At 49.0% G+C, this 25,820-nt stretch overlaps 13 protein-coding genes across 13 annotated transcripts; 7 read left to right on the top strand and 6 right to left on the bottom strand.

Moving 5' to 3' along the window:
- Positions 1 to 323: 323 nt before the first annotated feature.
- Positions 324 to 7,469, top strand: F5147DRAFT_751291 (uncharacterized protein; the record flags this gene model as incomplete). The annotated part of the gene is made up of 22 exons (XM_041440186.1): positions 324 to 493; positions 545 to 865; positions 919 to 1,077; positions 1,136 to 1,232; positions 1,282 to 1,764; positions 1,817 to 2,041; positions 2,088 to 3,329; positions 3,382 to 3,898; positions 3,949 to 4,438; positions 4,494 to 4,785; positions 4,836 to 5,014; positions 5,072 to 5,273; positions 5,325 to 5,519; positions 5,575 to 5,848; positions 5,899 to 6,096; positions 6,146 to 6,270; positions 6,317 to 6,405; positions 6,457 to 6,579; positions 6,632 to 6,719; positions 6,769 to 6,981; positions 7,040 to 7,291; positions 7,344 to 7,469. 22 exons carry the CDS (start codon positions 324 to 326, stop codon positions 7,377 to 7,379), a joined length of 5,970 nt encoding a protein of 1,989 aa, XP_041297228.1. The 3' UTR covers positions 7,380 to 7,469.
- On the bottom strand, positions 7,470 to 8,043 carry F5147DRAFT_674922 (uncharacterized protein). Its single transcript, XM_041435881.1, has 5 exons — positions 7,954 to 8,043; positions 7,857 to 7,894; positions 7,755 to 7,806; positions 7,629 to 7,696; positions 7,470 to 7,578 (listed from the first exon to the last, which is right to left on the bottom strand). The coding sequence occupies exons 1-5, from the start codon at positions 7,973 to 7,975 to the stop codon at positions 7,558 to 7,560; spliced, it is 201 nt and encodes a 66-aa protein (XP_041297227.1). The 5' UTR covers positions 7,976 to 8,043; the 3' UTR covers positions 7,470 to 7,557.
- Positions 8,044 to 8,172: 129 nt separating this feature from the next.
- F5147DRAFT_569079 (yeats family-domain-containing protein) lies at positions 8,173 to 9,051 on the top strand (the record flags this gene model as incomplete). The annotated part of the gene is made up of 3 exons (XM_041430936.1): positions 8,173 to 8,401; positions 8,450 to 8,486; positions 8,538 to 9,051. Coding segments are annotated over 3 exons (780 nt in total), but the record flags the coding sequence as incomplete, so codon positions are not given.
- Positions 9,052 to 9,203: 152 nt separating this feature from the next.
- F5147DRAFT_674912 (uncharacterized protein) lies at positions 9,204 to 11,128 on the bottom strand. The gene is made up of 6 exons (XM_041435880.1): positions 10,867 to 11,128; positions 10,689 to 10,818; positions 10,156 to 10,636; positions 9,995 to 10,100; positions 9,883 to 9,944; positions 9,204 to 9,831 (listed from the first exon to the last, which is right to left on the bottom strand). Exons 1-6 carry the CDS (start codon positions 10,982 to 10,984, stop codon positions 9,652 to 9,654), a joined length of 1,077 nt encoding a protein of 358 aa, XP_041297225.1. The 5' UTR covers positions 10,985 to 11,128; the 3' UTR covers positions 9,204 to 9,651.
- Positions 11,129 to 12,592: 1,464 nt separating this feature from the next.
- F5147DRAFT_382427 (uncharacterized protein) lies at positions 12,593 to 15,149 on the top strand. Its single transcript, XM_041429497.1, has 5 exons — positions 12,593 to 13,325; positions 13,373 to 13,793; positions 13,844 to 13,872; positions 13,928 to 14,187; positions 14,243 to 15,149. Exons 1-5 carry the CDS (start codon positions 12,661 to 12,663, stop codon positions 14,971 to 14,973), a joined length of 2,106 nt encoding a protein of 701 aa, XP_041297224.1. The 5' UTR covers positions 12,593 to 12,660; the 3' UTR covers positions 14,974 to 15,149.
- On the bottom strand, positions 15,149 to 16,141 carry F5147DRAFT_382424 (uncharacterized protein). The gene is made up of 4 exons (XM_041429496.1): positions 16,038 to 16,141; positions 15,868 to 15,990; positions 15,675 to 15,808; positions 15,149 to 15,618 (listed from the first exon to the last, which is right to left on the bottom strand). Exons 1-4 carry the CDS (start codon positions 16,096 to 16,098, stop codon positions 15,325 to 15,327), a joined length of 612 nt encoding a protein of 203 aa, XP_041297223.1. The 5' UTR covers positions 16,099 to 16,141; the 3' UTR covers positions 15,149 to 15,324.
- A 34-nt stretch (positions 16,142 to 16,175) lies between these two features.
- F5147DRAFT_674899 (uncharacterized protein) lies at positions 16,176 to 17,923 on the top strand. Its single transcript, XM_041435879.1, has 5 exons — positions 16,176 to 16,364; positions 16,424 to 16,505; positions 16,559 to 17,494; positions 17,545 to 17,617; positions 17,678 to 17,923. Exons 1-5 carry the CDS (start codon positions 16,284 to 16,286, stop codon positions 17,721 to 17,723), a joined length of 1,218 nt encoding a protein of 405 aa, XP_041297222.1. The 5' UTR covers positions 16,176 to 16,283; the 3' UTR covers positions 17,724 to 17,923.
- Positions 17,924 to 17,942: 19 nt separating this feature from the next.
- F5147DRAFT_382309 (uncharacterized protein) lies at positions 17,943 to 18,758 on the top strand. Its single transcript, XM_041429493.1, has 3 exons — positions 17,943 to 18,277; positions 18,409 to 18,554; positions 18,614 to 18,758. Exons 1-3 carry the CDS (start codon positions 18,179 to 18,181, stop codon positions 18,714 to 18,716), a joined length of 348 nt encoding a protein of 115 aa, XP_041297221.1. The 5' UTR covers positions 17,943 to 18,178; the 3' UTR covers positions 18,717 to 18,758.
- A 392-nt stretch (positions 18,759 to 19,150) lies between these two features.
- Positions 19,151 to 20,168, bottom strand: F5147DRAFT_382365 (uncharacterized protein). Its single transcript, XM_041429495.1, has one exon. It carries the CDS (start codon positions 19,830 to 19,832, stop codon positions 19,233 to 19,235), a length of 600 nt encoding a protein of 199 aa, XP_041297220.1. The 5' UTR covers positions 19,833 to 20,168; the 3' UTR covers positions 19,151 to 19,232.
- Position 20,169: 1 nt separating this feature from the next.
- Positions 20,170 to 21,769, bottom strand: F5147DRAFT_382364 (TFIID-18kDa-domain-containing protein). Its single transcript, XM_041429494.1, has 5 exons — positions 21,529 to 21,769; positions 21,386 to 21,472; positions 21,127 to 21,334; positions 20,832 to 21,077; positions 20,170 to 20,778 (listed from the first exon to the last, which is right to left on the bottom strand). The coding sequence occupies exons 1-5, from the start codon at positions 21,649 to 21,651 to the stop codon at positions 20,321 to 20,323; spliced, it is 1,122 nt and encodes a 373-aa protein (XP_041297219.1). The 5' UTR covers positions 21,652 to 21,769; the 3' UTR covers positions 20,170 to 20,320.
- On the top strand, positions 21,741 to 22,881 carry F5147DRAFT_674883 (uncharacterized protein). The gene is made up of 4 exons (XM_041435878.1): positions 21,741 to 22,287; positions 22,343 to 22,447; positions 22,504 to 22,704; positions 22,756 to 22,881. Exons 1-4 carry the CDS (start codon positions 21,889 to 21,891, stop codon positions 22,822 to 22,824), a joined length of 774 nt encoding a protein of 257 aa, XP_041297218.1. The 5' UTR covers positions 21,741 to 21,888; the 3' UTR covers positions 22,825 to 22,881.
- A 626-nt stretch (positions 22,882 to 23,507) lies between these two features.
- F5147DRAFT_568427 (ribonuclease III domain-containing protein) lies at positions 23,508 to 24,659 on the top strand (the record flags this gene model as incomplete). The annotated part of the gene is made up of 5 exons (XM_041430902.1): positions 23,508 to 23,695; positions 23,821 to 23,911; positions 23,968 to 24,094; positions 24,147 to 24,160; positions 24,216 to 24,659. The coding sequence occupies 5 exons, from the start codon at positions 23,508 to 23,510 to the stop codon at positions 24,657 to 24,659; spliced, it is 864 nt and encodes a 287-aa protein (XP_041297217.1).
- Positions 24,660 to 25,100: 441 nt separating this feature from the next.
- Positions 25,101 to 25,641, bottom strand: F5147DRAFT_743387 (uncharacterized protein; the record flags this gene model as incomplete). The annotated part of the gene is made up of 3 exons (XM_041439602.1): positions 25,101 to 25,243; positions 25,266 to 25,512; positions 25,579 to 25,641. The coding sequence occupies 3 exons, from the start codon at positions 25,639 to 25,641 to the stop codon at positions 25,101 to 25,103; spliced, it is 453 nt and encodes a 150-aa protein (XP_041297216.1).
- Positions 25,642 to 25,820: the final 179 nt, after the last annotated feature.

Here is a 25,820-nt window from a genome sequence, read left to right as displayed (position 1 = left end):
CGATCAGTCGACCGCAAGTTACATGAAATTCTTACGTCCAATACAAATCTATCAGTCGATTATGTGAATGATACTCTGGAACTCTTGCGCTCTGAAACATGGGAGTCACCTGGGAGTGAGCTTCGGGTGAGTCACTGTAAATTTTTTCAAACACTTCGCAAGCTGAAACGGTGTAGGCTCTTGCAGTCGTGTACATACGCGGTTGTGTTAGTCGTTTAGATGCAGCAAGTTTGAAGGCAGTGCAATCATTCCTTCAACGAAATCCCTCCTACCCCGATTTGGAACCGCTGGTTATCACTGCCGGTAATCGCGTTCATAGTCCAATGAGCCAGACTGCAGACAGCATAGACTCTTTGCATTGGCGCACAGAATTGCAGAGGCTCGTTAGTGCGCTCGTTGTGCCTGATGAACTGCAGTGGAAGAGTATTTGGCGCAAAGATACCGCATCCTACATGCAACGAATATTAGATAAGATCAAGTCCAGGTGGGCTCGGTGAGTCTACGTTACTCGTCGATGATAAGTTTTCTCTGAACGCTACCGCAGGGGACTGCATCATTCCTCGTCTTCTGCGCGTGCAACACTGGTTGAAAATGTTACCTCCCTTGCCTCTCACCTCAAGCCGTTCTCTCAGCAGCAGTCATCTCAGTTCCGCGTTGCCGCCGCTCTTCTGTTACCTCTGAACAAAATCGTCGAAGGCCCGTCAACTGAAGTCGACGTTAATGTACGACGACAGGCGTTCAATGCTTTCCGAACCGTCATCAGAGAACATTCAGCAGATATTCAGTCTGATGAGCCGCCACCTGTATTTGATTTCTTGCAACGCGGATTCAATGACAAGGACCGTTCTGTCAGAGTCGATGCTGGGTACGAAACCCTTTACTTGGGGGTCGAATTACTCTCATTTGCATCATGTATAGTCGCGCACTTTCGGATTTGGTCCACCTCCACGCCCGTGCAACTGACAGGGGATGCAAATTCAACGAACCAATTTTCATGAAGATAAACAGCTTACTTGAATCAGGTGTGAAGGATGCAGTAAAGGAAACGCTGCTGGTTAGTATCGGTTCTATTGGGCGGTAAGCTTGTCCACACGTCCCTGAAGTCGTCGACCAATGCAACCTTTCCCTGCGCCAGCGATGCCCAGTTTGAGCTTCTCGGATTAGTTGTCCACTGTTTGATATCCCAACTGGGCCAAGATAATCATGTATTGAAAGGCTTAGCGTACACACAGGTACGTCAATTTATGAAACATCTATCAGACTCTGACCCGCTCCCAACAGCTTTTGGAGATAGCGAAAGCACAAATGAAGTCCCCCTACATTCTTGTCTCACCATACCTCTCTCAGGTCGCAACATTCGTCGTCTCCCGGAAATGTACGAACCCAATGCTGATATTCGAGATGTGTCGATTTCTATCTGTGCATCCAGCCGATTTTATCACTGTCACGCTACCCAAAACTCTTCCGTATCTCTTTGCTAACTCTGAAGCGAAGATCATAGAGGAGATTTCGGAGGATCTCAGGCGAACTATTTTGTCACTGTTCATGGAGCATTCTCACCAGATCCTTGCTTATGTGTATCAACAACATGGGCCAGCACAAACGACTAGGTCTTTGACGTTCATTAAGAACATAATTTTTAGGGGTGCCGAGTCCAAGTCTGCTGATCTCACCGTCAGAGGCATGGTCCAGAGCTGTGTGGTGGCATTGCTTGCAGAACTAGTTGTGGTCCTGGGACATGAAAATGAAGAACGGGCTGCCTTGGTCTGGCTTTACTTATTGTTCGATCGTTCATGATACCTGACCATGTTATTAGGCAGTGGATGCTTTGCGAAAGGTCCAGCGGTCAGTAACGGACAATACCGAACTCGAAATGTCTCTGTTCCTCAAGATGTACATGCTTGGCATTGTATCCAACTTGAATGAGATGCTACAAGATGTTCATGGCAAGAAATCATTTCCAGCAAAGAAGCAGATTCTACGCGGTCTAGGAGTACTGATTGTCCAAATCGGACCTCTTGTAAACGAGGTTTCCCCTCAGGCACGTCCTTTTATAATGTTTTCGTGTCGATATATAACTTTCCCAGATTATGGCTACCCTGCAAACTATGTTTCTGGTCCCCGAACTTGCTGAAGTCACCTTGTCTACGTGGTACACATTTCTATCCACATTGAATGTCGAGGACGTTATTCCGCATATCGGCACTACTAGCGCAGCCATCGTTTCCGCCTGGTCTGCTTTATCTCCTTCTGTACGGGAATCCGCCAAGAAGTGTTTGCATCATATCGTCTTTGATGTTGGAAGCACCGTCCGAAATGACGCAAAGGCACATCTAAACGAGGTCGTGGACCTCGGTCATATCCCAGAACTCTCTGAAATACACATCCAACTTCAAAGTGTTCGCATCTGGGATCCGCACGCGCAACTCCAGAAGATTTTAGATCGGTGCTCCAGTAACAACATCACAGTTGCTCAGGTGGCTCTCGCTGAACTCCAAAACTTCATGAAGAACAATCAACCCTCGCTTATACAGAACCTTGCAGCGGGCGACGCATTTGATCCCTTAATTGGAAGTATACAATTGACCTTATTTCAGGTTGTCACTCGTGATGGAGAGGGCTCCGACACTCTGCGACGACTGGCGTTTGAATGCATGGGAATTCTGGGGGCGGTTGATCCGGATCGTTGCGACCTTAATTCGACAGACACAAAAATGATCGTGCGGAATAACTTTGAAGATGATGCAGAAGCAAAATTGTTTGCTCTGCACGTGATCCAGGACGTTCTCCTGGATGCTTTCCGGTCCACTAGCGACATAAAGTATCAAGGACATCTCGCCTACACGATACAAGAACTCTTGTTCTTGTGCGAGTTCACGCCTGCCCTGGTGTCATCAGAAAGCACGACATCCGTTCCGGCGCGGGTCCGCCAGAGGTGGAACGGGCTCCCAAAGCATGTGCTTGAAACAGTTTCTCCACTCTTGGCGGGCAAATTCAAAGCTTCGCATAAGGAATTGCCTGATCTCCCTTCGCCCATTTACCCTCATCAGAAGACTTATCGAGAGTGGGTACAGCTATGGACAGCTCATCTGATCACCAAAGCATCCAATGATATGGCACAGCAGATCTTCGGGGTCTTTCGCTCAGCAGTGCGTAACAAGGATGTTGGCGTCGCTCACCACATACTGCCTCACCTCGTATTGAACATCCTTGCCTCTGAGAACGAAGAAGATACCGGCTGCATCATTCAGGAATTGACAGCTGTTTTGAAAGATCAAGTGGCTTCTGATAGTTCGTCCACTCCGGACAAGAAGTTCCTTAGTGCACAGGTATCTTCAAATTCGATCATTTTCATCGTTATCGCTAAAACATCTACCCCAGGCTGTTTTCACGTTGTTGGACCATCTCAGCGCATATGTGCGAGTCCAGCGACAGGATCTACCGAAAAAAGTCGAGGGCAGAAGATCACGAGGAAATTCTGAATTCGCGATACGTCAGCAGCAGCTTATCCGGGTCGATTCAGTACTTTCTAGCATCGACCATGAACTCATGGCTAAAGCTGCGCTGCAGTGTCGAGCTCACGCTCGCTCACTTATGAACTTTGAGAAGCGGATAGTCTCAATGAGAGAGCGACAACCTCCTCCTCCTGCGACAGACTTCACACCCTATTATGAACGCCTTCACGAGATTTACGCTCAGCTTGACCAACCAGATGGAATGGAGGGCATATCGACGTTGATCTTGTCCCCTTCATTGGAACATCAAATCCGTCAACACGAAAGTACTGGACGCTGGACTGCTGCTCAGAGTTGTTGGGAAGTCCGCCTCCAGCAGCAACCTGACAATTTGGACTTCCATCTTGGACTCCTTCGATGTTTACGCAATCTTGGACATTATGGTAATGTTTTTCTTGCGTTTTTTTTTGGCTGCAAGGCTAAGCCTTTTTAGATACGCTCCGCACGCATGTCCAGGGTGTTCTCGTTAGAAACCCAGGGTGGCAGTCGGTTTTGGCAGATTTCCAGGTCGAAAGCGCGTGGATGATAGGAGCATGGGACGACGTTCATAACATCACAGCGAATATAGAACACGAAGGCCCTTCCGTGGTTAAAGCTCGAGTTCTTCTTGCTATGCGGTCTGGTGAACCTTTACAGGTCGAAGAAAGTCTTAAGAAAGCACGCCTTGTCCTTGGTGCTCCAATTGCTGCTTCAGGGCCAAGTGGGCATCGTCGTGCTTATGACGCTTTGGTCGATCTCCACATGATTCACGAACTCGAATTGATCCACGAAACTGTGTCCAACTTGCCGCCAAGTTCACAAGGCCGTAAATCTGCCATTGTGGCTCTAAGCCAAATTCTTAGTGCACGTTTGGACCGTACATTACCTACCTTCCGCGTACATGAATCCCTACTTAGCATGCGGCGAACAGCATTTTCACTAAGGTAAATCACTTCGCCCTACTGGACTTGACATTCTTCTTACGCCGCCCATGTTTAGTACAGTCTCTCGACCATCGATCACAAGTCAAGTTGGTCAATCGTGGTTGGCGAGTGCTAAAATTGCTCGAAAAGCCGGACAGTGGCAGACCGCATACAGTGCAATGCTGCAAGCGCAATACACCAACGCTCGATTTAGTTTCATGGAAAGTGGGAAGCTGGTCAGAGCACGGGGAGAGCCGTTACGCGCGCTACAAGAACTCGAAAACTCCATGCGCCTCTTAGGTTTTGTGGATAATAATACTGTTGACTTGACAAGAGAAGATGAACATTCCAAACGGATGAAGGCAAAGGTACGGACACATTTATCGGATGGATATGTAGCTCACGATATCGCAATCAGGCGCAAATTCTCCTTGCACGTTGGATGAACGAGTCTGATCGATACGAGGCTTCCTACGTGCTCAAGCAGTTTCAGAATGCCGCAGACTCAGCTCCAGGATGGGAGAGTGCATTTTACCACCTTGGCCACTTCCAGGATCAGTGTTATAGGAATCTATCAGCAGACGACAAGTCAAACCGGTAAGTTTTTAGGGTTATTTGCGAGCGCCTCGATATTTTGCTGATAGATGGTTACAGTGGAATTAAAATGAACTTTCAAACCATCAAGTGTTTCACAGAAGCTGCTGCTTATGGAAACAAATTTGTATACCAGACTGTTCCTCGCTTGCTCACCTTATGGCTAGACATGGGCGAGCGCAAGGTGACAGCGGAACATCCGTTATTTGATAAGATCAACAACGTCGTTGCCAGCTCCATCGATAGCATCCCGGTATACAAGGTGTGAAGTTTTCACAACTCAACGAAACGCTTTGCTGATTCCTGCGTTCAGTGGTTCACTGCATTCCCTCAAATCGTGTCTCGAATCGGGCATCCCAATCGCATTGTATACTTAGTCTTATCCAGACTTATTTCATCGGTCATCCGAGAATACCCCCGTCAAGCGCTTTGGTTCTTCGCGTCAGTCGTTAACTCGACGAAAGCCACTCGCCAGCAACGCGGAAGAACAATATTGGATCAGCTGAAAGTAGGTCGTATATATCCACCGCTATTGAAGTATTCGACTCAAGACGATGCTATAGAACAGCCCGGCGAACACAGACTCTAACTTTCCGCACCTCATCACAAGTCTTCATGCCATGATTGACGAACTTCTTCGACTTTGCAATTACTCCATCGGCGACCGCAAGACGCTCAGCATGCGCCGAGATTTTCCCAAGTTACTTGGAATGAAAGAGAGCAATATCCTCATTCCTTTGCAATCATCATTGACGGTCAACCTCCCGCCTGTCTCGTCTATGAATCACCGTGATAAACGACATAATCTTTTCGACCCTTTGTCGCCCACATTTACTGGTAAATTATACCTACAACTCGAAGCGGCGACTTTGACTAACTCCATGCAGTCTTCTACGACGAAATTGAAATTATGCACTCGTTGGCCAAGCCACGAAAACTCACCGTTACCGGTTCCGATGGTATCAAATATATGTTTCTTGCCAAACCGAAGGACGATCTGCGGAAGGATGCGCGCCTTATGGATTTCAATGGGATCATCAATAAACTCCTCAAGACTAACTCTGAATCTCGGAGAAGGCAACTTCGTACGTTTCAACGAACTAAAAATGACATTAGGCTCACTTTTTTTCTAAGATATTCGGACGTACGGCGTAGTGGCACTGAATGAGGATTGTGGTGTTATTCAATGGGTACCGAACACTATACCTGTGCGACCCGTACTGTTGAAATACTATGAGGCGAAGAATGTTCCAGCTTGGGTACGTTTTTCCAGTTTTCCAAGAACACGCATATTGACAGAAGCAGTCCAAGGAGCTGAATGATGTCACAAGGCACATCAAAGACGGTACCGATAAAGAAGCCGCTGAACTTTTTGTGACCAAAATTCTTCCTGAGTAAGTGGTTGTTGTGTATAAGTTGCTTTGCGATTTATGTAAGTGGTGCAGATTTCCTCCGATCTTTCACGAGTGGTTCGTGGAAACATTCCCTGAGCCGTCGGTATGGCTAGCTAGTCGCCTGAATTATGGGCGTACCATGGCAGTGATGTCAATGGTCGGATTCATCTTAGGGTGAGCTGATGGCTACCTTGAGGGTAGTCAACACCTAACCGATTTTTGGAAGGTTGGGAGATAGGCACTGCGAAAATATCCTTCTGGACACCAACAACGGAGACGTCGTTCATGTTGATTTTAACTGTCTCTTCGAGAAGGTACTCCAAACCTCCTCTCATTTATTTATTTTCACTCACGTGCGCTTAGGGTAAAACGCTTGAGACACCCGAACGGGTTCCTTTCAGACTTACTCAAAATCTTGTTGACGGTCTTGGAGTAACTGGCATAGAAGGAGTCTTCCGTATCGCCTGCGAAATTACAATGCAACTCCTCCGCGATAACAAGGACCCCCTCATGAATGTTCTCGATGCATTTATACATGATCCGCTGGTTGAATGGGAGGATGAGACGAGAAAGAGAGTATGTCAACGTCTTCCAAGTATTTTTTGCTGACGACTCAAACTTTTATGTTTCAAAGCAGCGTCGCAATGCCAAGGACAAGGATAAAGACAAAATGGATTCTGCCACCGTCAAGCCTGCCGATTTGAGATCATGGGCCAAGACCGCGCTGCGGCCGATAGAACGGAAATTGAAAGGATTATATTCCCCGACAAATGTGAAGGAGCGGACCTATGGAGGAATCACAAGAGGAGGAGAAGACGAACGGGAAATCTCAACAAGCAATCTCGTCCAGATGCTCATACAGGAGGCAATCGACCCCGCGAACCTGGTGAGACCGCTGCCGTACTTTGTCAACTTATAGAATACTGACTCGTCTTTAGGGCAAGATGTATCCTGGATGGGCTGCATGGCACTAGGAATTCACCCTTGGCAAGGAGCTCATATCGTATTGTTGCGTGATACGTCCTGTTTATTATCTCACGGTAGCATGACTCTTCACACCGACTCAGGTATTGGGACGACAATGGCGATACTCCATGCAGAGTAGATACTTATTTGGCAAATCTAAGTAATAAGCATGTTGTGTCCGCGAGATTACTGCCTGACAGGCTTGCCCTGGAAACAGTATCAATCACAGTAACTGCTAATAACAGCTCAACTCTTACCATGGTAAGCTGGTACATACCATACACAGTTCCAACCATACCCACACCAAAGATAGTGAAGTAGGCACCTAGACGGTACCCCGAATGAATGACATGCACACCGAACTACGCTGCCACGCCACCTACCAAGATACAGTCTTGAACGAGGTGGGCGATAGTAAACGGGCGAGTGTGAAGCCTGAAAATGATGGTCAATCACATATACAATGCCGGGTAGTTGACTGTTACCTGGTAGGCCCTCTGCCTCTCAGGAACGTGGTTTGGGCCTAGAAATTTTGGACAAGAATGAGAAAGAAAATGGAGAACAGATTACCGATGCACTCACGGTGAACTACAGCGTCAATCATGGTAGTTATTTGGAGGATTGTATTTTGTTACTGCAGTTGTTCGACGCGAGAGGAAATGTGGCGGAGTCCGAACGGTATTTGCCGAGCTCTCCCGAACCCCTCCTCGATCATGGCTGATCGCGTCCGCGTCCGAGTATGTTTGCTATGCTTTTCGTTTCATAGATGTTTACCTGCTCACTGTTCTGTGTGATGTCTAGGGTGTCACAATACACAGACCCGTAATATATGGAAACATTGCGACAGTCCTTACTCCTGCTGAGAGGGAGACATCTCACTATCCAGATCACACTCATCGGTGGACAGTCGCAGTTCGTAGCGCCCCGAGCGCCCCAGACTCTGATGTTGTAGGTGGAGCAGATGACTTGGGGTACTTCATAAAACGAGTCACGTTTAAATTGCACGATACATATCCAAATCCGACCAGAAGTAAAGTCTCGTCTTGATATCCTCTGCAGTGTCTGAACGCATTCATAGATATCGATAAACCTCCATTTGAGGTGTCAGAGACTGGGTACGTATTGTTCGAGCGCGTCAGACACCAAGGTTGACAAGTTTCTTTCAGTTGGGGGGAGTTTGAGATTCAAATTCGCATCACATATGTAGCAGAGTCTGGTGAGAAAGCCACCACGCTATACCACCACCTGAAGTTGCATCCTTGGTCGATTACCTTCCCTATGCCAAATGCATCTGCAGTTCCTGTAGAGCCTGAAATTCCGTCTCCCGAGAACGCTGCCAAGCTCGGGCCTGTGCATAGCTGGCAATACGACGAGATTGTCTTTACAGACCCATTCCAAAATTTCCTTAATCTTCTAACTGCACATCCACCAACGCCGCTGCCGAAAGCGAGTATAAACAAGAAGCCCGTTCCTTTCCACTCGTCTAACCCCGCATCGTTGGAGGCGAGTCTAAAGGGTGGTGTGCCGGAGTTCACCAGTGCCATGGAGAAAGATGAGGCCGATAGGTTGGAAGAAGCGAAGGGCAAGATTATCAAAGAGCAGGAGAAATGGCGAGCCACCTTGATAGAAAAAGAAAAGGAGCTCGAAAGACTTCAGAAGCTACTTACATCGAAGGAGTGATCTTGCCAGACGTTGGGTGAGCATCAGCAATTGCCAACAACTCTACCCTCGCACCCTAATTTGTGACTTTAGTCTCTCTAGGATATTGGTAAGCATGCGAAAAGTAACGGACATCAGAACAAGTGTGCTCAGGCGTCCCTCTGAGACTACAGCAATATCCTCGGTCGGGGATTGAGTCCACGACATACCAGACCTACGACCCTCTCGTGGAGATTAGCCGAAGGCAACCAGAGGTTCACAGCAGCTGACTTGTGATGTGATCTCTAGATATCGCTCCTTCTGTACAATGCCGCATACTGCAGCCTTTGCAAGCGTCGAGAACATGGCATGTACTAGCTAGCTGAATGTCGCTAACCAATATGGTACTATTCGTGTGTGATTGAAAGATGGCTATCCGATGACTTGGCTGTGGCCATGGTAGAACTTGGATAGAATTCAACAAACGAACTCCTTGCGCAAGTAGGCCATTAGATGGAGCGGAGGAGTTCCAGGGTAACCTAATAAATGAAACCATCGTCTTTCCCTGTACTTGATTCAAATGTCGATAAAAACGTGATGAAGGTGCTCAGCATAGCGGTATCCAGAATAAGTACAATTGTGTTATCGTTTTCGCCCCTTTCCTGCGTTTCGCCCACCACCCCTTGATTCGTCCGTTTGTTCTAAGAAGCCGCCAAGCTCTAGTGCGTTGCGTGCAGCATGATTGATATGTTTGAAACGATCAGGACCTAAATGTATTCCACCAAACCACCGGGTCACAACAACGAGGACGTTATTGATTTCCTGTATCATAAATTAGGAGTTATGACCTCGGATTTGACATAGCGTACACACTAAGATGGAAAGCAAGTGGGCCAATCGACTACCTGCTGCAGTTTCCCCATCGTCATCATTATCTGAAGACTGTCAATCTCACATCGTTGAAACAAGAATTTGTACTACATACCCTGGTGAAGCACACTACCCACCTGGCAACGCCAGGCATTGATGATTGGGTGAGCAGCGCGAGAAATATGGCGTTCCGACATGAGATTATTCAAAATGAGTGGTACCTTGCGCACAAATCGGTCAGTAAAACATCTGTCTGCGTCCAATTGCGTACAATACCTGCGAGGGATCAGATATTCGACATGCACGGCCAATGAAAACACTTTTTCTGTCCACAATAGGTTCCGCTTCAACGATTTTGATTCCTTCCGGTAAAGCAGTGTCGAGAGGTACTCGGTCCTTTTCGTCAGCAATTGATGATGCAAAAGGCTCATCGGGTTCGACCGAGACATGGTTGTGGGTATGTGCATCCTCTCTGAGTAATTCTCCAGCCGTCTCCCTGTTGAGTTTATCTTCATACCATGCTTCGCACCGCTCCAGCACATTTTGTAGTCCATCAAAAACGCAGACACTTTCCGGCGTCCATTCCACTCCCGAGACAGATATGAACGTGCGCAGTATAGATCCAAAAAGCGAGGAGTCGACACCAAAAGCGCCGATATAACGGGAGAGGAGCTGGAGTTGAGGGGGGTTTGAGGCGGGGTATGTTGGGGGAATTGAGACCAGTATACGTATGGAAATATCTTCGTGGGATGGCAGACTTCCGGAGCAGGCGTCGGAACGAAACTCGAGCAGTGCGATGATACACTCACTTGAGCGAAATTTCGTAACGGATGGCGCCTGAAGCATTGCTAGATGAGTGATTGGGAATGCCGCTTCTAGGGCTTCCGGGCGATGAACGGTATAGGTGGATAGCATGGTCTCCGTATATGGACTGGAGAACTGTAATGATCAGGATCCGTCGAGAAACTTTGAATGATCAGATCTTACCGTCGATCTCAGAAGCAACGGATTCGAGGTCGGAACTTTGCATCAACTTCGCAATGAAGTCCCTGAGCTCCATCGCAGTGTCCGAATCAGTTGATTGAGTGGAGACATTGGTGTCCATAGCAGTAGCCACTGGCTTCAAGGCTCTAAGATTACTTGTACGTGATTCGAGAATTCTTGCGATTTAAGTTGCAAAGGAAATCTCCTAGTGAAGGTGGAAGAACTACGGAGGCCAGGTCAGGAATTTGAAGTCCGCGGCATATGATGTCCACGGCGGTACAGGAAAAGTCCTTTTAGCTCATGGAAAAACTACTTCATTGTCACATGCATTTCAGGGTTGCTAATACATCATGATGGTTGAGTCCTACGCTGTCAAATGCCATATTCGACCCGATATGTTTGAAAGTTTAAATGACAGATTCCCACCATTAGCTTGTGCTTGTGCTGTGTTCGTGGGGAGACAAGGACAAGCGGAGCCGGTGGAGGTACGACGCGTGTACATCCTTGTGAAAAAATGAGGACGTGATACGAGGCAAAGAGGGCAAGGGTCTTTGGGTGGGTAGGTGGATGAAGCGTACGTTCCATTGATGGATAACAACTTGAACAGTGCAAGGTAGACGTGGGCTGAAACGTATGTCCCATAGGTCTCAGTGTGTTGAGATAAATTGATATGAGCACTTGGATATTCAGCTGGTGCACGCCCAAAATTCGACTTCGTGATTGACTCGGAATGGTCCATAGTTGGTACGCCTCAGAGTCATAATGCAGATGACTGAGTCATGGCTACCTAGACTAGGGACCCTGGTTCAGGTTTACCTAAAGTCGGTAAAAAAAACTAAGCGACAAAGGAAGTTGACTCTGTGTATCGCGTAGACGTTGTAGTAGATGGAGCAAATCATGATACTTATCTGGTTCACATCTGGCTCTCCCATGAGAGAATGACCTTGTCCCTGCCACAGGCGCCGACCGTATAGATGCGAGAAGGCAGCACCTTGTCATTGTGCTGAACTGTAATTGTGAATCACTCGGGCCCTTGCTTGGTTCATCCAATTAGGAGTTGACTGCAAAATTTATGAGTTGCCGGTCAGCTACTATAATCTGCAAAACACTACTTGCCTTATACTAAACAAGCCGTGCGAGGTCGACGACGATTACGCCTGGAGTCACTTGATATTTTGACAAGGTTTGCGAGTTAGGCCTCGAGGCTGTCTTGCAAGACAGCCAAGTTGGTAAGTTGAAAGGGTGAGCTAAACCTGTCCATTAAAGATCGGAAATTATTGCAAGAAGATGAAGCTATGATTACCACTCCGAGAATCGGAAAATTCATGTGAAACCCCGAGTGTCGATATCCACGAGGGGCGCGGAGATACCTAGCCGCTTCTCATAGGTAAAAATAAAAATATTCGTCTTGATGACTCGAATTCATCGTAAGATTGGGCGGCTATTGACCAAGGTAATATAATAAGTCGAACTCGAAAGATGCTCACCTGTTGAGTCAAAGAAAGCGCCTCGAGGGCTCGCTTTCACAGCTCTGAAGGATCTGATGGAGCATACGATCAGATTGATTTAGTACACTGAGGCAACAGTAGTACGTAGTAGCCTACGTATACCAAGGCAGCGCTTAATGCTTCCGGCATGCCAAGCGGCTTGAGCCGTGCCGCTGCAAGTCAGCGACAATGACATAACACGCACACGCTGCATCATACGAAACACATAAACTTGCCTTAATCCTTCATCAGTGCTACCAGGTGCACCGACCTGCGATCAGCTGCTCACGCTATAAATCTGCTTGTAAAAATGTCTGCTTCTGATCCAGGAGAGCCGACGGCAGTCTCTGCAGGTAGCAAAAGGGCTCACAGTCCCAGGACTGCGCCCGCAAAACGCGCCAAGGCAGTCCAGGCTTGTTTATCATGCAGGAAACACAAAACACGTTGCGAAATGCTTGATGGAGACAACTCCGGCGCCCAATGCCACCGCTGTAAAGTCCTCTCCCTCCCTTGCTCATTCGAAGAAAATGGCGCTCCGTCGAATGATCGTGCTGGACCCTCCCGCCCTGTGCACACACCAGACATCCGTTCCATGCGAGAACGTGAGGACCGTCGTCCTTCCCTTGCTCTTTCCCAAAAATCCCATGATATACCAATGGACGACTCTCGCGCTCACACAGGTCCCAGTTATTCAAGGAATTGGGATTCTAGTTCAAACACCCTGCCGCCGTTTTCTAGATCTCAGCCGCAAGAGGAAGAAGTCGACCTTCTAGATCCTCAACGGTTACTACCTGAGCGTCACAAACCGTGGGGATTTTTAAAGCTCCCTGGAGGGTTTGACGGCACTATGGTGCCTATGCTGGCTATGCAGGCGCTTACCCGTGCAGGTTCGGTTGATGACTCCTCGCGGAATAAGGTGGATCAGTCATTGCTCCATATTCTTGGGAGGGAGCAAATGGATTATCTGACTGACATGTGAGCCTTGACACTCTATCCCCTGCGAGACTCTCATCTTGGCATAGTTTCGAGGAACGTTACGCTCCCTGGCTCAATTTGCAGCCTTCTCAGCAACCAGAAGGACCACTTCTAAAAGTGGCACAGTGTTGCGTTGCATCACGACATCTCGGCTCATCAACACGCTCGGTAGTTTCTCCTCAGCTATACCGCCTGGCAGATGAGTCTATCTTCAAACAGGCCTATCACCCTTTGCCATCTACAGATGCAATACATGCAGTGCTCGTGCTTTCACTATGGGAACCCATAGGGGATCCAACGACAAAAGAGTCGCGCGATGGTCGGCTAATTGCTTCGACTGCCGTCAGCATGGCTATGAACCTTCGCCTAAGCGAGGCCATGATATATTCTAAAACTCTCCGGAGGCAGAAAAAACCCAACGACCTCCCTAGTGCGGAGCTAATGGAAGCCATTGACAAAGCACGCCTCGTACGTCTTCAACCGGCTCTCAAATAATTAACCTGAATGTGTGGCTGTAGTGGTTCGCATTGAATAATGTTGAGTCGATGTCTGTACAGCAGTGTGATCCACTCGGTGCCTCCGGCTGATAAATTCTATTGCAGGCTTTGTATGGGTACCGGGCGCAGCCCAATATCGGACTGTGCCAGTCTTATACATGACGCCATCGATACAACATCGATGGCAACGATTGGGGCTGGTCGTGACATGCGACTCACTTTGATATCCCAGATGTTCGCTGCCACGCAATACGGGCTCTCTATACACCTCCGTTCCGCGGAGGAAATTGGGGTCTTCTACAAAGAAGTGCTCGACTTCCTGATGCGCATGGATGTGATCGAACGTCTCATTTATCCCCTTCCAGGTATGCAGCCCGCATCATTCACTTTTGAGAGCTTAACTCTGAACCCTGACACCAGTCCTAGCAGAGCACGAGGTCTTCTTCTTCACGATGTTGCAGGTCTATTATCAGTTCTGCAGGCTGTTGGTCCTGGTCCATGCCCTGATGGAAACGAAGGCTGTGATTTCCAAGTGCGACCAGCAAAACCCTTGGTTCCTCGTTGCAGAACATAACGGAATCAATCTCGGACGGAGTTGGGGCCACCAAGCGCTTGTGCTGTCTGAAGGCATCCTCATCACTGCACTATCACGACCTGAGCTCGTGCTTCTCAGCGCTGCGCCTGATAATTTCTTCGCAATGCTCACCCTCGCGACATTTTTTGTCATCCTCAGCAAATGGTCCGTGATGGAAAACGCCGGCGAGCAACTGCCAGGGTCAAGTGACAGCATTCTTGCGCGGACGATCGATCGCATGCAACAGGTGAGCGCAGCTCCGGATCATGTTCCCGCAAAATGCGCTCGGGTTATCGAAGCTGGCGTGCTGAGTTTCCGGAGGCGCTCGTCGGAGAAGTCGGAGGTAGATCCCCGGGAGTTCAGCCAGCCGTTACTTGAGCACTTTGATACGGCTGCGCGCAACTTCCGAGAGCGCGTATCAGCACCTGCTGAGCACTCTGTGTACTCCACAGAGCAGCAGTCATTCCCGTCGTTCCCAATCAACGACCCAAATTACTTCATGAATTCGGACATTATCCTTGATAATGATTTCTGGTCGTCGTTTATGTCCAACCTGAGCGATGGGAAGGGTAGATAGATTGGCAGGGACGGTATATTTACTTTAGTGTCGTAGTTTCTGTTACTATTTTGACTACGTTACGACGCAGGTACTTTTTACATATACCAGGTAGCATGTAGCATGTCAGCTCTTCTACATCGTCATGTATTGGCTTACTATAACCACCTTCCTCCGGAATTGAATGTATTACCGCAGCTCTTCTCGATCTTCTTGTAATTGGTATATTTTTACAAGGTATTTGACGAAGCTTTAATTTGAGTTCCCGACATGAAAGATAGGCTATGTAGATAGGCTTTCATGAGTGGGCAAAGTCGGATTCGTGGATCATTGATGCGAATAGAGCCGGATCGAAAGTGATCATCGCCGTGTCTAGCCGGCAGAAGGTGGATCGGGAAGCATGTCGATATCAAACTGTGCGGTACGCCGAGGCAGGGGCTTGAGTGGGCGGGAAGAGATAGCTTTCATGCCAATCGATGAAAAGTCTGAGTCTGAGCTGCTGTCTGAGTGCGACCCATCCGATTCTGAGTCTGATTCGGAGGACGAGACTGACGAAGGGGAAGACGATGACGACGATGATGACGAATCTTCGCTCTCGGAATCCTCGTCGTCTGAATGAGAGTCTGAATCTCTGAGCCGAGTCTCCAACACGCCCAGTCCGAGGTTCTATGAAATTATCATAAGTTTTTTTTTGCTTAGGAATAGTTGGGATTGGGACTTGCCATTTCGATGTACTGCTCTGCATCCTCTTCGATATTTTCGATATCCACGCTCGATGGGTTGTCCCGGATGCGTTGGGAAAGCGAGTCGTTCTCTTCCTTGAGGCGGGGAAGGAAGTCTTGTATCCGTGCGAGCACTGCCATCGAATTCACACCCATGGGATATGAGAAAGATAGTAAATAAAAGACGACGCACGTTCGCTGGGTGGATCTACTGCGTAGGTTTTTCTCTCACCAAAGTCAAAGGTTGGTGGAGCAGCATTGGATGTATTCTTGGGTGGTGAGCTTGAAGAGCTGTTCAATTGCTCAAGGAGGCTACCTAGATATAACTGAGCCAGCGGTCGTGTGTCAGACAAAGCTGCTCACATATCCTTTGTTGCCTGATCTCCTCGTCCTCGATTTCGAGTTTGGATCCAGAATGCGACATTTTATGTAAATAGATAAGAATTTGATGCTGTGTTTTGGTGTGAATGAAAGGAGATGCACCGAATTTGGTAACTAACAGCCGCTTCGTCGCGTCCATCAGCGAGCGCGTATAAGAGGGCAGCGTTCTCAGCGACAGTCTTCTATCTGTCTGTAGGACTAATCAACCAACAGCTTCATAGCTACGCTATGCCCCAGCAGCCACGCATTCGTGTCGTTGTGCAGCTCCCCCACAACCGCCCTGACCACCCACTTCCCGATCCTCCCCATGTGCGTACTGGCAGTTGTAGTTCTCTAGGCTCTTGGCTGAACAAGCTTGGTCCGTGCAGATTGAATGGAACACGGAGAAAGCTAACATTCTATGGGAGGTTATCGCACTCTCTCGGACGAGCGATAATGGTGGCACGGATTGTGAGTAGTCTACCAGTCAATGTAGACGACAGCTTATACCGAGCTACCAATAGGGAAAGGCTTAGCAGCACATCTGGAAGTGCCACTTCCGTATCTACTTTATCGTGCACAGGCCCGATATGAAGATGACCTACGGGGATTGCAAGGCTTCCACGCTGGCAATCAACAGAACCAGCCTGCTACCAAGTCCACAGAGGTAACACCTGTCCTCCCAGACCGTCCCCCCTCCATTCAGATTCCTACTGCACGAATCAACTCCCTGAATAGCGCCTGTAGGCTCTCCTCTTCCAAGCTGGCAACGCCTCTTGGCGTCCGTGCCCGGCTCAACTCCCTCACCCAACACAACTCTGTCCAATCACCTGCAAAGTGCAAGAAAGCATCGTCTTCATCAACGTCTACTCTTCAGGGAACTCAGATAAAGAGACCCCTACGCTTGCCCTCTCCGTTCTCATCTGACGAGAGCGATTCCGAGGATGAGCTGGCCGCCAAAGAAGAAGAAGCGGACCGTGCGGCAGAAGAAGCGGAAACCTTGTCACGCAAACTTGAAAGCCTGCAGCGCATGATGACGAGTGAGGCCCTCGGCCTTGTAAGTTCCCCACTATCCAACGAGAAAGGCAAAGCACGAGACGTGATCCGCGGGCGTGCGCCAGTGCCTATCTTCCGCCCTGGACGCGAGGGTGAGGATATCGCAAGCTTCAAACGCAATGATGAGAGCTTCAAACATCATGAAGAACGGAACCGCGATCACAGCGCGTCTGTATCGAGTGCATCTTCTCCGCAGAATTCAATCCCTTCGATCCCGTCCCCCTCGCCAGAGTCTCAATCTCCGATGACCCGGCATATCACCACGAATAAGTCGAGCAGCCCACCAATAGTGTCGACGCGGAATGCACGGGGGCAGTCGCACATGCGTTATGGGACACTTGCGGGGCTTAGCGAGCAGGAGAGCAGTCATGGAAGCTCTGCCTCGAGCTTTAGTGACATAAGTGGTACGTGATTATGTTTATCTTCGGTGTTCCCCACGTCAATGTTGTCGTAGAAGCAAGCTTTTCGGCGTCAGCGTTAGAGAGCGCGCTGATGTCAAATGTCCCTGCAGGAGCGGGGTCTCGTCTGTAAGTATTCTAGAAATTAGTAATTGCTGTAAAGCACTCACCAGGAATTGTCTCCCACAGGTCTGCAATTGCAAGAAGTAGGTTTGTACGTGGTGTGCGGTTGTAGCACACCCCCATCTGACTGATTCATTATTGTTTTCTATTGATGAGCTCTGTTCAAAGAAAACTGTACCACTACCATTCTTATCATAAGCTTCCGTGTATCTGTTCCTAATCTTATCAACCTAGACACGTCAGAGTCTGGACTGATGCGTCCCGTGCTCTTACTCCGCTTCTACATGATTCGAGCGTGTTCTTGTCCATGATGATCATTCTACTTACTAAGTGCTTGTGCCGATCAGCACAGGATTGTCAGAATACAAAGGCGCTTGAGAGCTGATATAAAGCGCCTTGAAAAATCACGTTCACTTTCTCTCTCGATCATATCTGCATTCTTCCCAGTTAGTACAACACCCACAATCTAAACTTGTCCAATTTCATCGAGATTCCATCTTCCGCTTACCCTTCATATACACTCGTTCCGAGCCAAAACAATACTGGCAGACAGCGAACGCGGCAACGATGCAGTTGACGTTCGTGACGGATCTAGGCCAGACGTATGCTGTTGATATCGACCCTGACATGGAGCTCGAGAACGTGATGGCTTTGCTAGAGGCAGAGGTGGGTCGCTTCTTATCTACCCCACTTTCATTCAGCCCTAACCAAGTGACATGCCAATTCTGTTCTTGTCTTTGATTTCTCCTCTCATACGATGACCTGCATGGTGCTATCCACATCTCTGGATCATGCAGTCGAGTATACCCCCTGGCGAACAAAGCATCTCGCATAATGGGCGCGAACTTACAGATCCAAAAGCTACCATCCGGGCGCTTGGTGTGGGCGAGCATGCTATGCTCCTCTTACGCAGGCGTGTCAACGTGCCCGGGCCCGAAGGCAGGTGGGCACCCAATCTGTTCTCGGCCTTTGCTGTACGCACTCATTGATGATCCTTTACAGACCCATAGAACAAGATGCAGAGATGATGAGACTGCAAATCCTTGGAGATCCGCAACTTATGAGACAATTACAAGATGTGCGTGACTATTCTTTCTTGCTTTAGTTTCTCACTGAGAGTTTCTCGCTCAGACACTACCGGAAATAGCTGCTGCTGCCCAATCTAACCCCACACGTTTCGCAGAGCTCCTAAGCCAACAACGTGACCGCGCACAGCAAGCTGAACTTGGTCGGCAGCGCGAGATTGCAGCTCTCAATGCTGACCCGTTCGATGTCGAGGCGCAGCGTCGTATCGAAGAAGCTATCCGTAATCAGGCAGTCATGGAAAACATGGAACATGCACTTGAATATTCCCCGGAGGCGTTTGGGCGGGTAACGATGCTTTAGTGAGTACTTGTCTGACTTTAGAGTGTAAATGTACTGATGGACGGTAGCGTGCCGGTGGAGGTGAACTCGCATCCTGTAAAAGCGTTTGTGGATAGTGGAGCGCAACAGACGATCAGTACGTCTTGTCCCATCCTTGTCGTGTCTGTCTGACTTCACTTCACTTGTACAGTGAGCCCCGAATGTGCAGAAGCATGCGGGTGCGCAATTTTTCTCTGAATTAGACGAAACTGACGTATCACAGAATAATGCGTCTCATTGATGGACGATTTGCAGGCATCGCACGTGGAGTGGGGACTGCAAAGATTCTGGGACGTGTGCATAGTGCACAGATGCGACTTGCGGACTTGCATCTTCCGTGTTCGTTCACGATAATGGAGGTCGGTCTTTCTTCTTTTCTGATATATTTCCACCAATAATAAAGCTCACACAAACTTGAGGGCCGCGATGTAGATCTTCTCCTCGGGCTCGACATGCTGAAGGCACACCAGGCATGCATTGACCTCGAAAAATCCGTACTGCGTATCCAAGGGCGCGAAGTACGGTTCCTCTCCGAACACGAACTCCCCGAGAAAGCACGGTTGATCGAATCGGGAGCGGACGATCCCACCGCGTCTACCCCGGGCTCTTCCAGCAGCGCTCCACAACCTCCACAGACGAGTGGTGGTAGAAGTGCTGGTGCCAGCGGCTCGTCGTTCCCAGGTGGAGGAAATACACTGGGTTCTGCGCCTACACCACGTACATCGACACGTCCCGCCGCTGCCCAGTCACGACACCCAGATTCTGCTATCGAGTTGATCATGGGACTTGGCGTATCGCGGGAGGTGGCAATCAGCATGTTGGATGCCGCAGGTGGGAATGTGGATGCTGCTGCAAGTTTGTTGTTCTGAGTCCCAGGGTGGGCGGGGATGATGAGAAGACATCAATATTCTTGGATCTTGTATCTTTGGAATTGTAAAATGTACGATGTGATGAATGATAAATGAAGTAAATTCGCATGCCTAGCTCGTCGCAAGAACTTCATCAGCTTCTTCACTGTTGCCTCGAAAGATAATACTGGGACGCGGACATGCTAAGCGGGCATCAGTCTTTCACACAAAGTAACTAGCCTGATGCTGACATCCTCGTCCTCGTATCGACTGTCCCTTTTCACTCCAGATATATCCACCGGAACATACATGGGTAGTCGTGTCGAATGTCATACTAGTACAATTCGCGCTTACATTTTGGTAATTATACAGAAGTATTAGTAGTCTGCAGATATACAAATATAAAGGATGCCCAATCATCCTCTCAAACCAAAAAACACAAACCACACGAGCAAGTCTAGATAAGACTGACTCTCGTACGCACAAGCCCGCCACGCCAATTCCACATCCCCGCACTGCGATGGTGCGACCAGTCCCCCTGCATCCGCGCAAATGCATCTTGAATGTGCTCAGGCCGCAGAGCCGTCCTTGCTTCTGGTGGGGGTAAAAACAGTGAACTTGTAGGCAGTGGTGCTTCTCCCTCCTCCTCCTCTTCCTCCTCTCTCCTCGCGCGTTTCTCCCGTTGTTCCCCTCGCCTGTGTAAGTGGTGCGACTTGCGCTTGCCAAGGATGGGCGAGGTACCAAGGTAGTCGTCTCGTAGATATGATTCTTCGAGGGACTTTTTGACCTCGAGGCCTGCGAGCGTAAGGGAGCGCACCATCTCGAATGCGAGAAAGCCAACGATGTCGACGGTATCGTCATTGGCTTTGAGGTCCAGGTGTGGAGGAAGGTTAAGGAAGTCGCGAAAGCGCTTGGCTAATTGTTCATCGTGTCAGTAAGATTCTGTCTAGCTCATGAAACGACTTCACCTTTTCGATACGTAAACGACGCTTGTCTACAATCTGAATAATGTTGGTACTCTTCCCTCGTCATTTGTCGTGTGGCATCGTCGGCTTCTTTGAGGCGCTGTATACTTGCTTCATGGGCTTCAATATCGTCCTCGTCCTCTTCGTCATCAGATTGGTGTCCAGACTGACGGAGCACCTCGCTATAGATTGTCGAAATCTCCCAAGGAAGCTTGATAGTAATCTTTTGCGCCTTGGTCGTTAGTTTCTCTATGTGAATGTCAGTAGACCCGTTGGAAAATGTTGGAGAAATACAGACCATCAGCTCCATCCTCAAGATTCTCGACTTCGACACCACCACCTCCATCACCACCCGAATCTTTGGCATGCTTCCGAACGTCCTTCCACGAGAGATATGTCCGGAGACGGTTGACCTTACCGCGGTCGTGGCGAATGAGGAAGATGAGGTCCTCCGCGGTAATGTAGCGCACACCACGCCGATTCGCGTGAAGGCGGGCTTGCAGGATCTAGAGTAGCATAAGACATCACAGGAGAATCTCATAGTTAAAGTCACTCACGAGTTCGATGAGCTGACTGCGCACGATATCCTCGACGAGGTTGACAGTCTCTGGATTTGGGTCTTGGATTTCGCCAAAGACGAACATCTGCGAGCATTCCGTTCGTTCATGCCGAGTGTGACATGTAAATAGCAATGACGTACCATCTGGGATATCTCCTGGATGTACTTGTAGTCGCGACTGGTGCCATCTGAGGGTTTCTTCGGGACCGCTACTGGTGCTGGAGCAGGCGCTGCAGCTGGGGCTGCAGTTTGTGTTGGCGCCATAGTGAGCCGCGAGCAGTTGAATGAAGTAACCAATGATCGAATTCCTAATGGTTGATAAGCCCTTGCCGTAGTGAGAAACGTAGTCCCGTGGTTTCTGTGTTGCAATCACTACGCCATCCCGGCCCATCATGTGGACCATCTCAAATAACATATATACTACTGGCCCATCCACAATTTATTGTTTTCTTATTTGTTCTACACGATTTAACATCTAAGCTTTTTGTTATCGCAAACGCAATGGCCGACCAATTCAGCACCCCACTTGAGCTGCCACTCAGCGGAGAAAGTCTCACAGCTATCAACGCCCACCTCTCCCAGCTTTCTCCACAAGACATCCTCATATGGGCACTCACGCACCTCCCTGCCCTCTACCAGACCACAGCTTTTGGTCTCACCGGGCTCGTCGCCCTCGATATGCTTTCCAAGTCTGGTCACCCAATCCCGAAGCTTATTTTTCTAGACACGCTGTATCACTTTGCGGAAACATATGAGCTCGTGCAGGAGGTGCGGGAACGTTATGCTGTCGACATAAAGGTGTACAAGCCCGAGGGATGCAAGACCATTGGAGATTTTGAAAAGAAACACGGCGAAGAATTGTGGCAGAAAGACGAAGACATATACGATTTTGCGGTCAAGGTGTGTTGTTCATCCCGACGTTTCAATAGATAGCTGAGCTGGATTGCACATACAGGTTGAACCCGCCCAGCGCGCGTACCAGGAGCTTGGCGTGCATAGCGTTATCACGGGCCGGCGTAGATCTCAGGGCGGCGATCGTGCTTCCCTCCAGCCGCTTGAGGTCGATGAAACAGGGCTCCTCAAGCTAACCCACTTTTTGCATGGTCTTTCGCGCAGGTCGATGCATACATTCGCGAGAACAATGTTCCAAGGAATAAATTGCTCGATCAGGGGTATCGCAGTGTCGGTGACTGGCATAGCACGCAGCCCAGTCGTGAGGGCGATACTGGCGAACGTGCTGGGAGATGGGCAGACAAGGAGGGGAAGACTGAATGTGGTCTCCATAAGAACTTTTCTGAGATGAAATCGAGGGCAAAGGTTCGTTGATCTGCTGGTGATATGGATGTTTTAATGATATAATGATATTAGCTCGAGGAGCAACGCATACCAACAGAAGAAGTAACAACTGCTTCGGAGGTAGCCACTCCTCCTGCGTAATTAATTTAATGGTGTAACGATGCTGAGAAGTCTTGAATATGTATCGCTGTCCATTTCTCAGTCTAAGTGCTGGTCTAAGGGTCTGAGAATTTCTCTTGGCTGTGCAACGTTCGTTATCTGATGATCAGAGCGGTGTGTAGATCTATTTCTCGTTGACGCTCGGGGTGTTTGACGAATCTAGGCAAAAAAAAGGCTTCGATAGTCTTGGAATTACAGTACACTGGCTTCTATCTCTCAGCTATAATTTTAGATGCGCCTGATTTCCTTCAAGGTTGAAGGGGAATTCCACAAATGTCGAATCCCTGTCATAAATCTCATGTCAGTACCCTATGCTTTACGCCATGGTGAAGGCGCCTACTAATAATAAATGATGGTTTACTAGAAGCATTTAGTAGTATGCCTAAAGCTATCACATGATGCCAGTGACCAGCCAATTCATATCCACAGTACTGGTTCCGGCCACGTACCAGTGATAGATTCCGCTAATAAACGCCGCGATTTACTAGTCAGGGTATAATTATCAACCTCATATAGACGGAAGGCACTGACCGGGTCGAAGGTAGGCCGAGTCGCTCTTTTCTCTTCCAAATTCTTCCTCCCAGGCAACAACGATGTCTATCAAGTATGTGGGTTCCAGCAGCTACTGGCTGAACATGCTCTCTCGTGTTCCTAACAATATTCGTATGTTACTATCTGACAGTCCACCGTCTATACTCCATCCAGTGTTCAATGCCGCTCAGCCGTTTCCTCCACTCCCTGATATCAACAAGGACAGCATTCGGACGCAGGTGTTTACACATCGCTCATATTACGGACGCCCGAATCATGTATTCGAAGACCAACCACAGGACCCGAGTCCAGACAATGAAAAGTGAGCAAAGTTTCTCTTCTCCTTAGGCCATCAGGCTGTGTTCTTGTCCAGAAAACCACACCCAACCGATCAAGCTTCCATCAAGGTGCTCGTGTGTGAAGTTGATAGGCTGATGCATTCTGCAGGTATGAGCATCTAGGGGACACCGTGTTAGGTCTGGTCGTGACCGAGCTCCTTCTGGAGATGTACCCCAACTTGCGCGTTGGGCCATCTACGGTATGCCTCATTTCTTAATGGGCACTAAGCATGCTCGCCCACTACATCCTCTTCAGAAAATCCGAGCCCTGGTCGTAGGCAACTCCACCCTTGCTGACGTCTCGCGCATGTACGACTTACCAAGAAGACTGCGTCTGCACCCTGCTCAGGCAATTACCTTACGCGCTTCCGTCAACATTCAGGGTACGTTTTCATTGTCCTTCATAAGTCAATTTATCGAAAGAAGTGTTCCCAGCTGACGTCTTCGAAGTACGTTACCCTTGATACCCGAACAAATGGATGCTGACACAATGCCACCGACAAGTCCTACGTGGGCGGGCTCTATCTCGAACAGGATCTGCCGGGAGTCCAGCCCTGGTTGAAAGCCCTGTTTACGCCTTACGCGACTGAGGCTTACAAACGTGTGCGGGAGCAACATCGTCTCCCGCCCATTCCGACGACTGCTCTTGTCGCACTTGATTCAGTTCTGTCCTCACCCCCACCTTCGCCCCCTCACCCCCGCCCCTGCACTACCTCCACGACCATAGGCCACCTCGCGTTGTTCAATCAGCAGCTCCAGAAGGCCAACAGGATAGTCGAGTGGATCTACGCAGACGGGACTGGTGAAGGCACGAAGACGACTCCAATTTGGCTCGTCAGGTGCGAAGTAGATGGGGAAATTTACGGTCGCGGACAAGGTGGGACCAAGAAAGCCGCCCGAAACGAAGCTGCCAAGGAGGGTCTGAAGAAGATGGGCATCGAAGTCTGACAATGGCTGAGGCGGGTGAGTGATGGGTTGTTTGCTAAAGGGCTCAATTTGATCGGTCTTTGCAACAGGCTTTCAGCACCGTCTCTCCAGACTTGCGCTGGCTGGAGATCTATCTTCTATTGGTGGCATCGTCGGCCTGCGCCAGTGTGTAGAGGTTGTGTATGAGACGTTGCGTCAATGCGTCAACATGAACGTGAATTGCTTCTCAATCATCTTGATTTCTTGGTTTTGGCTTTTCGCACTATCCGGTTTTATGAAGGGGGCTGGATCGAACGAGTGTCCATACATATATGTGCGAAATGGTCTACTATTAGTTTATCGTCTTGTACTTTGCTGTAGAAGTTTTTCATCAATGTTATCGTGCTTTCGATTTTTGATAACTTATGACTTACTGATACATTATCTGTAGAGGAAATATATATCCAAGGGCCTGAAAAACCTTTATACCGAATCGCGGAGCCTCCCAATGTTGTCCACCGAAGGCGCACCCCAAATGAGCGTCTTCCGTGATGGGTCCAACAATCGGGGGAAATGCCTCTCAAGAATGGGCACAAGCAAACCTCGGTGTATTGATGGCACGGTAGCTACCTTGACCTTGACAGGTACGCTGCTCGGAGTCTGTGTCGCCACAGCTTTTGCCTCGTTCATCACGGAAACTTTTGACCTCCTCCACGATTGGCCCAGCACGCATCAGCGCCCGCGCCTCCTCATCAACGTCGGAGAAGTCATCTTGTTTCACCGCGCTGATAGAGTATGCCCAGACACCGACGCCAAAGCCTGCGAGTATGAGACCGGTAATAGTGTTTCGGAGGCGAAAAGGTGCGCGTGCGCGCTGGAGGCCGGGGGACATAAGCTATGGATGTTATGTGTCAAAGGTGCTTTGTTTTCGGGAGTACTTGGTTATGCAGATGCGACGTACAGAACTGCGTGGTCGATAGGATGCAGCAACGGTCTTTTTGGATACGTATTGCTCGTTCGCCATGAATCGTGATCTGTCGGGTCTAACTGTTACAAGTTAGCATAAAATGAGACGCTCGACTCCAATATTACACAGACCAATTATTTTACTGCTCTGAGACTTCGAGTTCTGGAGTCCGTGCTTCGCTGCTATACTCAGCTCACTAGCGTGCCACGCCACCAAGTCGTTGTCCGAGAAATTCT

This window comes from Suillus discolor (genome assembly GCF_016758755.1).
Source record: "Suillus discolor strain FC423 chromosome Unknown F5147scaffold_7, whole genome shotgun sequence".
NCBI classification, from domain to species: Eukaryota; Fungi; Basidiomycota; class Agaricomycetes; order Boletales; family Suillaceae; genus Suillus; species Suillus discolor.
This window is presented reverse-complemented; position numbering and strand designations above follow the sequence as displayed.

Excerpts from the sequence above, each read along its gene's own strand:
- F5147DRAFT_382309 (XM_041429493.1), top strand. The coding sequence starts at position 18,179 with ATGCAGTTGACGTTCGTGACGGATCTAGGCCAGACGTATGCTGTTGAT. Across the intron at positions 18,278-18,408 it reads TGGCTTTGCTAGAGGCAGAG|TCGAGTATACCCCCTGGCGA; the intron begins GTGGGTCGCTTC and ends TGGATCATGCAG. Across the intron at positions 18,555-18,613 it reads GTGCCCGGGCCCGAAGGCAG|ACCCATAGAACAAGATGCAG; the intron begins GTGGGCACCCAA and ends GATCCTTTACAG.
- F5147DRAFT_382424 (XM_041429496.1), bottom strand. The coding sequence starts at position 16,098 with ATGTCGCATTCTGGATCCAAACTCGAAATCGAGGACGAGGAGATCAGG. Across the intron at positions 15,991-16,037 it reads GATCAGGCAACAAAGGATAT|GTAGCCTCCTTGAGCAATTG; the intron begins GTGAGCAGCTTT and ends AGTTATATCTAG. Across the intron at positions 15,809-15,867 it reads AGTAGATCCACCCAGCGAAC|TGCTCGCACGGATACAAGAC; the intron begins GTGCGTCGTCTT and ends ATTCGATGGCAG.
- F5147DRAFT_674883 (XM_041435878.1), top strand. The coding sequence starts at position 21,889 with ATGGCCGACCAATTCAGCACCCCACTTGAGCTGCCACTCAGCGGAGAA. Across the intron at positions 22,288-22,342 it reads TATACGATTTTGCGGTCAAG|GTTGAACCCGCCCAGCGCGC; the intron begins GTGTGTTGTTCA and ends TTGCACATACAG. Across the intron at positions 22,448-22,503 it reads CTTCCCTCCAGCCGCTTGAG|GTCGATGCATACATTCGCGA; the intron begins GTCGATGAAACA and ends TCTTTCGCGCAG.
- F5147DRAFT_382365 (XM_041429495.1), bottom strand. The coding sequence starts at position 19,832 with ATGCTGATTGCCACCTCCCGCGATACGCCAAGTCCCATGATCAACTCG.
- F5147DRAFT_674922 (XM_041435881.1), bottom strand. The coding sequence starts at position 7,975 with ATGATTGACGCTGTAGTTCACC. Across the intron at positions 7,895-7,953 it reads GATTGACGCTGTAGTTCACC|GCCCAAACCACGTTCCTGAG; the intron begins GTGAGTGCATCG and ends CAAAATTTCTAG. Across the intron at positions 7,579-7,628 it reads GTATGTACCAGCTTACCATG|GGCAAGCCTGTCAGGCAGTA; the intron begins GTAAGAGTTGAG and ends TACTGTTTCCAG.
- F5147DRAFT_674912 (XM_041435880.1), bottom strand. The coding sequence starts at position 10,984 with ATGGACACCAATGTCTCCACTCAATCAACTGATTCGGACACTGCGATG. Across the intron at positions 10,637-10,688 it reads CGTTACGAAATTTCGCTCAA|TCTGCCATCCCACGAAGATA; the intron begins GTGAGTGTATCA and ends CTGCTCCGGAAG. Across the intron at positions 10,101-10,155 it reads GAATATCTGATCCCTCGCAG|GTACCACTCATTTTGAATAA; the intron begins GTATTGTACGCA and ends TTTGTGCGCAAG.
- F5147DRAFT_382427 (XM_041429497.1), top strand. The coding sequence starts at position 12,661 with ATGTCTGCTTCTGATCCAGGAGAGCCGACGGCAGTCTCTGCAGGTAGC. Across the intron at positions 13,326-13,372 it reads ATGGATTATCTGACTGACAT|TTTCGAGGAACGTTACGCTC; the intron begins GTGAGCCTTGAC and ends ATCTTGGCATAG. Across the intron at positions 13,794-13,843 it reads CCATTGACAAAGCACGCCTC|TGGTTCGCATTGAATAATGT; the intron begins GTACGTCTTCAA and ends GTGTGGCTGTAG.
- F5147DRAFT_382364 (XM_041429494.1), bottom strand. The coding sequence starts at position 21,651 with ATGGCGCCAACACAAACTGCAGCCCCAGCTGCAGCGCCTGCTCCAGCA. Across the intron at positions 21,473-21,528 it reads TCCAGGAGATATCCCAGATG|ATGTTCGTCTTTGGCGAAAT; the intron begins GTACGTCATTGC and ends GAATGCTCGCAG. Across the intron at positions 21,335-21,385 it reads GCAGTCAGCTCATCGAACTC|ATCCTGCAAGCCCGCCTTCA; the intron begins GTGAGTGACTTT and ends ATGCTACTCTAG.
- F5147DRAFT_674899 (XM_041435879.1), top strand. The coding sequence starts at position 16,284 with ATGCCCCAGCAGCCACGCATTCGTGTCGTTGTGCAGCTCCCCCACAAC. Across the intron at positions 16,365-16,423 it reads CACTTCCCGATCCTCCCCAT|ATTGAATGGAACACGGAGAA; the intron begins GTGCGTACTGGC and ends TGGTCCGTGCAG. Across the intron at positions 17,495-17,544 it reads GAGCTTTAGTGACATAAGTG|AAGCAAGCTTTTCGGCGTCA; the intron begins GTACGTGATTAT and ends ATGTTGTCGTAG.